The 12,345-nt window shown below is 41.6% G+C and overlaps 1 protein-coding gene across 5 annotated transcripts in view; it reads left to right on the plus strand.

Moving 5' to 3' along the window:
• The window catches only part of GRIA1 (glutamate ionotropic receptor AMPA type subunit 1), a 375,264-nt gene that overhangs the window by 341,231 nt on the left and 21,688 nt on the right, over positions 1 to 12,345 (plus strand). For all 5 annotated transcript variants that reach the window (XM_073649840.1, XM_073649841.1, XM_073649842.1 and 2 more), the window contains exons 12-13: positions 1,486 to 1,684; positions 5,263 to 5,510. In XM_073649840.1, coding sequence (XP_073505941.1) covers positions 1,486 to 1,684; positions 5,263 to 5,510 — 447 coding nt within the window. The remainder of the gene's footprint in view (positions 1 to 1,485; positions 1,685 to 5,262; positions 5,511 to 12,345) is intronic.

A 12,345-nucleotide genomic window follows, 5' to 3' on the forward strand; every position in this document is an offset into this window, starting at 1 on the left:
TGCAAGTGAAAAGGATTCAAGTCAGGAGTGAAGCTAAGGACAGGTCAGATAGAGTTCCTGAACTAACAGTGCAGATTGTCAGGCAGAAAGATAAGGACTGGAAGAACTGGTGTCACAGGTATCATCTCCCTCAGCAAACCCCCCCCCTCCTCCATCTCACTGTGCTGTAAAGAATGCTGTGTTCATTAATGTGCATTTCCATTAGAACTGTGCTGTCCTGTACTACTGGGAAGACTCTGAACTGCTGTGCTGCTAAGGAAACTGTACTGTTTGTCACTGGAGCCTGTTGCTCATAAGACTTAACTTGCACTGGCTGTGCGGCTTCTTATTAAATTCTACTGTTCTACCATTTATGAGGACTCTTGTCAAGTGTGTCTGGTCAGCAAGTGCAACAACCTACGTGTCTGTGCCTGAGAGTCAATACCCCTGTGTGCCTGAGAGAAGCTGCAGCACATGGTTTATGGTGGCCCTGAGTTACGGTTCCCTCAGGATTCCAAAGAATTCATGTAACCTGTCTCGCCCCTATCTGAACCTAGCGGCGTGCGTGTAACACTTACCGACTCCACAGCCCTGGAGGCCATACACATTAGATAGAAGTAGGCTGATGGTTGAACAACCATTGAACGAAGTGTTGTAACTTGTGATCCATTGTTTTGCCAATGCAGCCATACCCATTACAGTCCATATTGGGCTTTAACATTATTCCACCACGTTCAGTGACATCAGACTAAAAATCATTCATGGACAAAAGTTCCTTTTTTCAAAATATCAGATGAAAGTTTCAAGCACAACTGACTTCATTCCAGACGATGAGGGTCCATCAACGGTCATATAAAACAATAGATGAGTGTTTGAGTAAAAATTGGCCATTTTCATCAACTTTATTTTTATGTGTAGGGGTCCTGTTACACATGTAAAAGCGGTGGAAGTTGTGCCAAAATGAAAATGTGTATTTAGTTAATGCCTAAGAAACAGGCATTCCTCACATGTATTAAAGCTGTCTAACAGTCCCAAATCATGAGCACTGAGTGACTAAAACATAACACCCGAGCATACTGAAGATACTTGGAAAACACCCGAGTATGCTCTTAAATCTCGAGTAACGAGCATGCTGGCTCATCACTAGAAATAAGTCTTGATGACCACCATATATCCACAGCTGCTTGACACTTCGAAAGAAGTCATAGGGAAGTGGTATTATTTTTTTGTGTGTGTGGAATTAGGCTTTTGGCAATTTTTTTCCTTCATTATCTGGTACTGAAACAGTATTATCTCGTAATGAAAAAGACCCTTTTTCATGGGCACAGTTAGGACATATTTCATAGAGAAGAATCTACCACTTATGGCTCGTTTCTATGAGATCCATCCTGAAAACTGTAGGATTTTGAGACTTCAGTAAGTTGTGTGAAATGGTGGAGTCAAGCACATATCTGTACAGACATCCAATCTTCTAAACACATTACAACTTGTGGTTCTCCTCTTCAGGTCCCTCTCAGGTCGCATAGTTGGTGGCGTCTGGTGGTTCTTCACTCTCATCATCATCTCATCTTACACAGCAAACCTAGCGGCCTTCTTGACGGTTGAGAGAATGGTGTCACCTATCGAAAGTGCTGATGATTTGGCCAAGCAAACAGAGATAGCTTATGGGACACTAGATTCTGGATCCACTAAAGAGTTTTTTAAGGTTAGTTGATATTTTCTTTATTATGTCAATGTTTTGAATTGTTTTCCATATTTTTTGGGGGGAACATATTTCACATATTTCACTGGGATTGTAACTACAGAACATGGTGTATGAGATAATAACTTTGGGGGATTGATTCATCTTAAGAAGACCAGTTGTGTGTGTAGTCTTATTGATCCATAGGGACAAAAGTATGTAAGTTAGTTCTCTCCTAAAAGGAAAGAAAGCTCTCTCCCTAAATGAAAGCAACTATCTTTCTAGTGCCACCTTGTAAGTCATTGTCCAACACTTTATTGAGTCTTAAAAAATGTCTAGCAATATTAGCTAAACCAGTTTGTTTTCAATTAAATCAAGCTGGTGTATACAGTAACTTAAAGGGGTTTCCCCACAAATAAAGTACAGTTTAATTAATAGATCTTGGAAAAATAATAATAAGTTCTACATTTGGATGTTATAAAAAAAAATGTTCCTGTGCTGAGTTAATCTTATAACTGTGCCTCTGTTATGTACTATATAATGGCTGTGTCTGAACATGCACATCTACTCCAGTTCATGGTCAGCACATACCACAACTACTGGCCAGGGGGGAAGAAATCACTTATGTTATGTGCATATACAGAGGAAACAGCAGGGGCCCTCAGCTGCTGATTACTGAGGTAACACATTTTACTGCATGTTTTATCACAGGAGTGAGTGAGTGCTTCTGATGTGTCAACAGTCTTTTGAGCTCATCATATCTCAAGTTGGTGACATATAAGCTCAGTGGCTGCTGGAGCTCCTACCTCAATGACTTCATTTATGATGAGCTCAGAGGGCTGGAGAAGAGACAGAAACTCCTACTCCTGTGATAAAACAGGCAGGGAAATGTGTTACTTCAGGCTGGGAAATGTGTTACCACAGGCAGGAAAATGTATTGCTTCATAAAGTAGCAGCTACGAGCCCCTGCTGTTTTGTCTGTATAGTCACTTATCATAAGTGACTGAAGCTTTTTTCCCTGGCTAGATGTGATATGTGTCGACTATGAACTGGAGCAGCTCTGCACTGTTGGATATAGCAAAAACAGTACATAGCAGGGACACATTTATAAGATTATCTCAGCAACAAAACATTTTTGTTAACATATCCAATTGTGAACGCAATATTATTCCATAATCTATTAATTAAAATGTACTTTGGTCTTGGGAAAACCCTTTAGTGAACCGTATAAAGAACATGGAAATATTTAGAACATGTGAGACTTGAAACATTTTAAAGGGATTGTGTCATCAGAAGATTACTTATTGTTTAAATCAAGTATTTATGTAAAAAAAAAATGGCCAAATTTTTTCTTTCATTATATAAAAACCTTAAAAAAATAGCAATCTTGCAATTTTCACAATAGGCAACTCTGAATGAAGGAGATGTGCATACTCTACCTCTACTCCATTGAGATGCAGTTGGAGCCCCAGCGATCAAGAAAGTCATCTCCAATGGATATGAGATAACTTTCAAACTTAGCGCAAGCCCTTTAAGCATATATATTATTTTGGCATTTTTTTATACCTTTTTACAGTTCTTTATGTCTTATGGAATTTTTTCATACGTTTCCACCAATTTTTTATTTCCTTTGCACCCTTCTGGACAAGTCCCTGTTAGTCCATGGCTTGTCCAGATGGGTGTCTCTTTTTACTTTTCTTGTAGAGACTATGGTTTGGCTAAAATCCCTTGTCATGATTCAAGGATTTTTAATACCTAATACCTAGGGGTGCACTAGAGAGACTGTTTTCTTCATTCTAGAGGAGATCTAATCTGCTTACTTTTTCCTGGGCAGCATTGCTTGTAAACCTCCCAGTAGCAACTGGCTCTCTCCGAAAAGAGTAACTGTAGCCTCCAAGAGCTTCTTGTATTATTTTTTCCCTCTATTAATCTCATCTTGCTCACTTAATATTTGAGTGGACATCCCCTTTACCATTTGTTAATCCTCTTCTGGTGTAAGTAGCATAAGTTAAAGGGGTATTCCCATCTCCAAGATTCTATCCCAATATGTAGTAGGTGTAATAATAATATTGTTAGCAAATACCTCCAATTAGAAATGTAGTATAGTTTTTCTGATTCACTATGTTGCTTACCCCATGTGCAGGGCATTGCAGTAGCTTAGGTATCCATGGTTACAACCACTAACAACTAACTGTCCCTATGTGAGTGGCCATAACCATGGATACCTAAGCTACTACAATGCCCTGCACATGGGGTAAGCGACATAGTGAATCAGAAAAACTATACTACAGAAAAACTGCATTTCTATTTGGAGGTATTTGCTTATATTAATATTATTACACTTGCTATATATTGGGATAGGATATTGGAGATGGAAATACCCCCTTAAAGAATGCTTTATTGTGCCCATGATACTTAGTCCTGTGTGACTCCTACTTCTGTGACCCATACATCTGGAGATATTAAATTATTTTTTTTCCTGTTGAGTACCATATGTGTACCCCTATATGATTGTCTCATTTAAGCCTCGCTAAAGGCCCCCATACACATTAGATTGAAAACAAGGATGGACATTTACTCTAAATGGTTTAAATTGCACATAGGTCTCCTAAAGGGAAACTCACAGAAACACCTACATCCTCAAACCATTTATCTCTGTGTAGCCCTTTAAAAGATAAGTAGGTTGTTTAATTTTGACCCCAAAGTTATCCTCCGGCAGTGATAAATCGCATTTTGAAGTTCTGTATATATGTGTCTGTAAATGCACTGACGCGTGATGATGCACTTACAGCTTCTCAGCCTCACACTGTAGTCCCATCCTCTTCAGTACATAGCAGGGACTGCAGTGTGAGGCTGAGAAGCTGTAAGTGCATCATCTTTACAAATGCACTTCCAGACACTTACTGTATGTAAGGAACGTCAAAATGTGATTTCTTGCTGCTGGAGAATCACTTTGGAGTAGGGATTCAATTTACTTATCATTTAAAGGGCTACACAGTTATATAAAAGGTTTGGGGGCATAAAAGTTTCTGACTGGTTTCCTTTAAGTCTTTGTACATGGATATTTCGGGCTGCTATCAAGGCATTCTGTTTCCTGGCCCTGTTCTTCATTCAGATATTTGCTTTGAGGCCGAAGAGAACAAATTAAACACATTCATTTTCAAGAAGTAGCCAGGGTGTTCTGATAATTAGCATTGTAAATTCACGTTCGCTGGTGTTTATTTTACTGCCATTTCCATAACCCATCATGAAACTATGATCTTCCTCGTCATCATTAAGCCTTACTTATCAAACGCTGCATCTGGTCTCGCGGCCATAAAACTGACACAACAAAACCATTTTCACAACTTGTCTCACGTTACCAAGATATCAAAGTATTTTGTACCTAATTTGTATTTCGAGCCTCGTTTTTCGCTGGAAGCGGAGGACATGCTCAGGCTACATCTCATGAAAGGATTTTAATGAGGCATTACATTTTACGGAAGGTCATCTCGGAATTTTGTGCTCCGCTTATTAATATCTCCCACTTGCCTAATAAAATGTATGTAGCTTCTTCCGTAAATGGTTGCAAAGTCCTCTTCTTTGGCCTTCTCTTTTCCTAGAGATCTAAAATTGCCGTCTTTGAGAAGATGTGGACGTATATGCGTTCGGCAGAGCCTTCGGTGTTCGTTAAGACTACTGAGGACGGAATGAACAGAGTTAGAAAGTCCAAGGGCAAATATGCCTATCTCTTGGAGTCCACCATGAACGAATACATAGAGCAGAGAAAGCCATGCGACACCATGAAGGTGGGAGGTAACTTGGATTCCAAGGGCTATGGCATTGCCACTCCCAAGGGGTCACCTCTGAGGTAAGTAGCTTAGATCTGCCTAAACATCCATTGACTTGGCTCTATGGCTGTATATCCAGGGGTACATGAAGTACGAACAAGTTCTCCTTTTACAAACCATCCCTTCGTATCATTCATACCATATCGTCCATCTGCTTGGTGTCATGTCATTGTGTAATACATTTCTATGTGCCAAAATTAAAGTTTAGAGACGGGAAGAAATATTTCTGTCTCTGCAAAAAATAAATTGGAATAGAAATATCAAAGAGGTCAATTTAATAGAATAAATCATGTGGTTTCCATATGTTTTGTGGAAGGCGTTGACGTCAAATCAGAGAAAATTCTTTGAAAGAGAACCTGCCACTAGTAGATGTCCCATCAAATCGGAAACTGTATGAGACACAATTAGTGAGGGCATTTGGGCAAATTCAAAGACCTCCAGAAGTATCAATGGTGGTGCTTGATAATAACTTGCCAGTGCCACATGTGTCTACTATTTCTGAGAGTACTCCCAGCTACAAACGAGTGATATGTCACATAACTTAGACTCCGTTCACACCACATTTTTCCATGACAGAAAAATGTCCTGGCACATACAGAATCTACAGCCAACATATATGCTGTGCAGTGGTATAAGTCATCCATAGACCCTATGTTAAAAAAACATACAGTACAAAGTCTGTGGTACTGGAGAGCACAGTGGACTACACTTTCTTATACAGTGCAATAAGGTATGGTTGCTCAGTTGATGTCTTAGGGATGCTTGTTTGGCCTTGGTTTAGAGATGAGCAAAGAGATTCAAATTACCCTGGTCCAACGTCCAGTTCAGTCCTTGATGACAGCTGGACCAGGGCAGAGTTCACTTCTATGCCGACAACCCTCTGTCATTTACTAGATTATCATCACATATCGGTGCAAGGCATGTTTTGACGTTACAGGGGCCAAGTAAGCAGCAGAGGCACCCAGTGTGCTGGGCCAAGGATTGCTGGCACAGAAGTGAATACCATCCTAGTCCAACTGGTACAAAAGACCAAACTTGATATTGAATGTGGGTAGTTCGAATATTTTTGCTCATCTCATTTTCGCCCTCTGTATCCAACCAAGGTAGACTTGTGAAAAAAGGTTTGAACAACCCTGTTTGAGGTCCAGTTCAGTTCTTAATGACAGTTAGACAACAATCCTCTGCCACTTGCTAGACTATCTCCACAACCCGACACAACGCACATCATGATGTTGAAGGGACCTGGTAAGTGGTAGAGGAACCCAATATACTAGGGCAAAGATTGCTAGCACAGATGTCAATACCTCCCTGACCTGATTGCTGCAGAAAACCAAACTGGACATCAGACCAGGATAGCTCAAATATTTTTCCTCATCTCTTTTTTTGCTCTTTTGATCCAACCAAGGTAGACTTGGGAAAAAAGATTCAAACTACCCTGGTTTGGGGTCCAGGTCAGTCCTCAATGGCAGCTGTAGCAGGACAGTGTTTACTTTTATGTCAGCAATTCTCTGCCGCTTACTACGCCCATCCATACCTTGGTTGGATCCAAAGGGCTATAGGCATATGTTCATGATATGGCACATGCACTGAACTAGTGGCGGTCGCAGGCAAAAGAGAGCCTCTGTGCAAGAACAGTATCCTTTTGAAGTCCAATAAGGTGACTGTGGCAAAAGCTGCTTGCTGCTTTGAAGGTGGAAGCGGACGTCATTATTTCCAAGGACCTTGTGCAGCTTCATAGGTTGCACTTATGGTATGGCCCTTGTATGGATCTCTGCTGGTGGCATGGTTTTCTAAAAGTGGTTATCCGGCACAAAAAAAATTTAAATTTTCCCAGAAACAGCACCACTTTTGTCCATTTGACCCATAGTCTGTGTCTGGTATTGCAGCTCAGCCTCATTCATTTATATAAGGAAGAGCCACAATATCAGACAATGCCCATGGACAAGAGTGGGCTGAAGGCCCTATAAACTAGAATTAAATTATTTTTCTAATCCTGGACAACCCAATATTTCTGTTGGTTTAGTCATAAATGTGATGTGTCAATATTTATAACCATTAATTATGATAATTTTGCACCGGTTGATGTAAGGTAGGTTTCCCGTTTCTCACGAAGGCTCTCTGTGCACATCCTATGGAGTTTGTCAGTCTTAATTCACCATTTATTTCACTTTGCTTCTATAGCTAGCCGTCTTTTATCATCTTCTTTTGTCTTTTGAGAGATTTTTGACCCTTAATTTACATTCTGAACATGTTCCAAAGTCTTCTCTATTCAAGTGGTTTGACAAGAAAGATATTTAGGAGCGGGTGAGGGTCGGGTTTGACTGACATATTAGCGGAGTGATCCTGACTTACTGTCTGGTAGGTCATTAATAATCTCAGAAAAAAGCTAAAGGACAGATGAAAGAAAGTATGTTGAGCTTGCCTAAAACAATATATCTTTTAAATTCAGGCCAAGTTTCAGTGGCTTTAACAATTCGAGAAATTCTAAGGTTGGTTTAAAGAAAATGATCCCTTGGCATTAAGCAGGGTAAGGTGCCCTGTTTCATACTTTCCATTTTTTCCACAATTACTGCCCACATAATACCATCATACAAATATATAATAATTCTATAGAGATCCCAAATAATTTCACCACATAATGGGCAAATAATATGCTGCCTGAAAATAATATTCCTACAATTTGCAAATAATCCTATAATGCAATAATAATACACTGCCGTATCTAAATACTAGGTTATTTTAGTAAGGGGTCTCAGCCTCCTTTAGGAAACCAAGCCCATGTTCAACTGACCAATTTTTGAACTCTTGAAATACTGACCATACATGATTATATATATATATATTTTTCTTTATTATTATTATTTTATTTTTTTATGAAAGTGAATGCTTTTGTAGCACCCTGAGGATTCGGCTGCTACAGGGGTATTGCACCTCAACCCAGAGGTGTGATATTCCACTCCCGGGTAAGGAAGGAGTGTGGAACTGAGCTCAGATAGATTGCATGCACTACATACATCCCATTCCAGAGGAGCAGGCCGACGGTACTCCCACTTAGAAATGTGCAGGTACAACCGAGCCTGTTCCTGGCTGGAGTGGGAGGGGGGTGGTACATCCCATGTAGTGTAGGGGCAGATAGGGGGAGCAGTCTGGGTAGTGATAGGAGCTCATTGGGTGCTGGTCACCTGAGCTCACACATAGAGGGATATATAAGGAGGGCACCAACTTAGATCAGGGTCAGACGCTGAGAACAAGTCAGTTGGAGAGGAGAGAGAAGGAAACAGCAGCCCTGGAGAGAGAGAGAGGAGAAAGAAAGAGAAAGACCCAGAGGGGGAAGACTGAAGGGACCCAAGAACCCAAATTAGAGCACCGGGTGAGGAGTCAGCAAGAGGGTACCGGAACCCAAGCTGGTGGGGGCAAAGACATTCCCCAGCCAGAGACCGGAGATCGTGGGCAGCGTTTGCCACGGTCACCCACCACATTCACCCTGAAGGCAAACCACATGAAGGGTCAGGGAACCCAGGGCCAAGGGTGTCCCAAAAGAAGGCCCGAGGGAGCTGGACCTAGGTGAATCACTGGTGGGGACGGCTGAAGAAAGGACAGAGGGAGAGCTCAGGGCCACGCTCTGGACTTGTTTGGGGGTTGGCCGGATCCAGGACCTGGTGGACGCAGCACGGCTCGGGTGGTCACTAGCAGCTGGAGTGACCAGTACAACATCAGCAGTAAGTAAACACCCTTAACTGCACAACCCGAGTCTGTCTTCATTGCTGGCTGCACTGCACCACCACAACCCCCATCCTCTGCGCCTGTCCCCTCTGAGGCTATACCCCTCCCGTTGGGGGTTATCCCACCAAGCTGCGCACCCACCATCAGCCTCAGCGGACCCTGCTGCAGCGGCGGCCACAGTGACCGCATCACAACGGGTGGCGTAGTCGACACAAAAGAACTTTAGTAACATCTGTAGAACTGCCACATCACACTGAGCTTGACGCCCTGGGCACGGGACCGGGTCACAGCCGCTCGGAGACTACAACCCCCCATCTGATCCGGTGCCGGGTATTCCCCTCAAAAAGGAATATGTCCCAGGGGGCGCGTCACTTTGATACAATCATAAGTAAGAGGTCAGATGGACAGAAAAATCTGAAAACCTGAACTATGGGTCAGCCAGAACAAATGGGCCCCTCAAAGTGTTAAGATGACCCATTGACACCATTAGCTTAGCTTAGAGGAAATGACAACAGAAAATTATATGTTTTAAAAAATCAAGTAAAAAATGTTTAAAATTATAATCTATATCTGTTATTTATATTAAAACATCCCAAACTCTTACAAATTTTAACATTGTCTACTTAAAGGAGTGGTGTCAAGACTGTTGTCGTATTACGCGGGGCCAGGGGCTTCTACCCTGTCCCTAATGCTAGAGGCGCCCTAGCTACCCCTGCTTCCCAGATTACTTCTGATGGTGAAGACTCCGGGGCCACATACCTTGCTGAACTCCTGAATCAGCCCTATATCTCTCCCTCCTCCCCCATCCAGGGAAGCAGGGAATAATAGTGTATGTATATACACAACCCAGACTAACAAGGGAGGACGTGCAGGAATAAATGAAAATACCAATCATAAAAATATGCACTCACAAGCAACAGAGAGGAACACCAGGGAGAAAAGGAAGGAAAACAAAATAGGAGAGGATGAGGATTTGCACACAGCTGAAACACCAAACAACAGTCACAGATCAATACTTCAAATGCTTCTACCAACAATCGACACCTCCACTCCACACCAGGCAGTACAAAGACTAACACTGGCAATCCAGATTGCCAGAGGTGAGTATATATAGCAGAGGGGAGTGGCTAATACTGAACAGCTGAGATCATCCAAGCAGGGAAGCTTAAGAGACTCTGAGCTGAACAATTTAATCCCAGCAGTGCTAACAGAAACCTGCACCAAATATGAAGGAGAAGTGCTTCTAATCAGTGCAGGAGTGCATGAAATCAGACACTGTGCTCTTCTGGCTCCTCTCTGTTGCGATAAACCCTTGACAAGATATTTGGGTCTTTACAACCTGTGACCTACATGTAGGATAGATCTGTAGGGGTTCAAACCCGGGGCCCTCACCGAACAGCTGGAATCTGTTCCAGCAGTAGATATAAACTAAATAAGTGGTGGAACACAATGGCCCTGTACATTGCCTATTGGCCACTGCTGAATGGGAGATGACCTGCAGTACTTAGCAGTGGTCACTTTCAGCAGATCTCAGCTGATGAGTGTGAAGGGTGTAAGACCCCCACCGATTTAAGTATAGGTCATCAAATATTAAGTCCCCAACAACCCATAAAACTTCATAATAGACACTTCCTGTACTGTAGAAATCACTTTTCAGCAATCATCAATTATCATCACAGACAAGATAGCAATGTATTTATTGATTTTTATAGCTTATACAGATAGCCTGAACATATTATTCACATCAGTCCCTGGGGTTTGATAAGTATCCAATCAACCTATCAGAATGTGAAGACCAGCGTGAACAACGAAACAGGTGCAGTGTATCAGCATCTTGGTTTTCGCAAAAAAAAAAAAAAAGAAATTTATATGATACATTCCCTTAAAATCCTCAAAGTCCAATACAAAATCTGTAACTAGGTATTCACCATATGTCATTCATAATTCTTGTTCTTCTTATGTGACAGAGGGGCTTTTGGGGCACCTCAAGCACCAGAGCCCTGGTGCTCAGACGTCACTTTTGCACCTCCTGCTGACTTTAGATGGTTGGTATCTGGAAGATAGATAGCTGAGTGGCAAGCTGTGCATAGGTAGAAAATTGTTGTTTCCTTTTCTACTTTTTCAAGTTAATGGCCATTTTGACTATATTTCCCTCAGTTCATACCTTGGATGGATTCTGAGATTCTTCCAGGAGGTCTCTTCTTTTTCAGGAGTCAACCGGATGTTCCATATAAAATTGGCAATTATGAGTTTTTGACTCAATGTAGAGACTCTACTCATTTTTATTAGGAAGAGTTTAAGAAAGGCCCTTATACAAAATCTGTATCAGGTCCCCACCCCGTAAGAACGACCTTCAGGCTCCATCAGGCACCAAGGTCTTGGTGTTACAGCAACCTCTCCTTCCCGTAAATCTAATCCCCTTGTCACTACCGTTAAAGAGTTTAAGACAACCAAGAAGGGGATGCAAATGTATTTCTTCCGCCTGACACAAAACATATTCTTCTACATGTAGGCTGCAGCCCCATACATTAACAGGCGCATGTCCTTGTTCTGTTTCGCTCACAAGAGCCCAAGGCAGTAAGAAATAAACTGTCTTGCTGTGAAAGGAAAGAACATAAAACGTGTACAGGCAGTTCAAGAGAAATGACGGAAGATTGCTGTAAGTGCTACAGTGTAAAGCAGACGCAATTTCAGATAAAGACTTTTTTTCATGTTTTTTTATGTAGTAAAACCAGAAAAAATTTCCCTCATCCACTGAGTTGCCCAAAATGTAAATCATTCTGTTTTCCTCAAACCTGAACCAGTCAAATTGATAGAGAAATCTTAGCACCAACAAATTTTTCTCATTTTTCTATTTCAGGTTCCCAAATCTAGCGTATATAACATATATACTACATAGACAACAGTGTCCCAAATGTCATGGCTAAGAGAACTCCAAATCAGATTAGAAATACCCGTCCATTCTTCCATACTAGGTTAGCCAACAATGGAAGTAGTTATAAGTCAAGGGGGGTCACAACATCCTTTATCCTAAAAAAAAGAGTTCAAATTGAGGGAGATCATAGCATAAGATTTGATGGGCCAGTATCTCTACATTTGTCAAGGAAGAACGCAGACAACAGTTTATGGGCC

Source organism: Phyllobates terribilis, unplaced genomic scaffold (assembly GCF_046119375.1).
Source record: "Phyllobates terribilis strain yellow unplaced genomic scaffold, ASM4611937v1 Scaffold_10__3_contigs__length_209671492, whole genome shotgun sequence".
In the NCBI taxonomy this organism is placed as follows: domain Eukaryota; kingdom Metazoa; phylum Chordata; class Amphibia; order Anura; family Dendrobatidae; genus Phyllobates; species Phyllobates terribilis.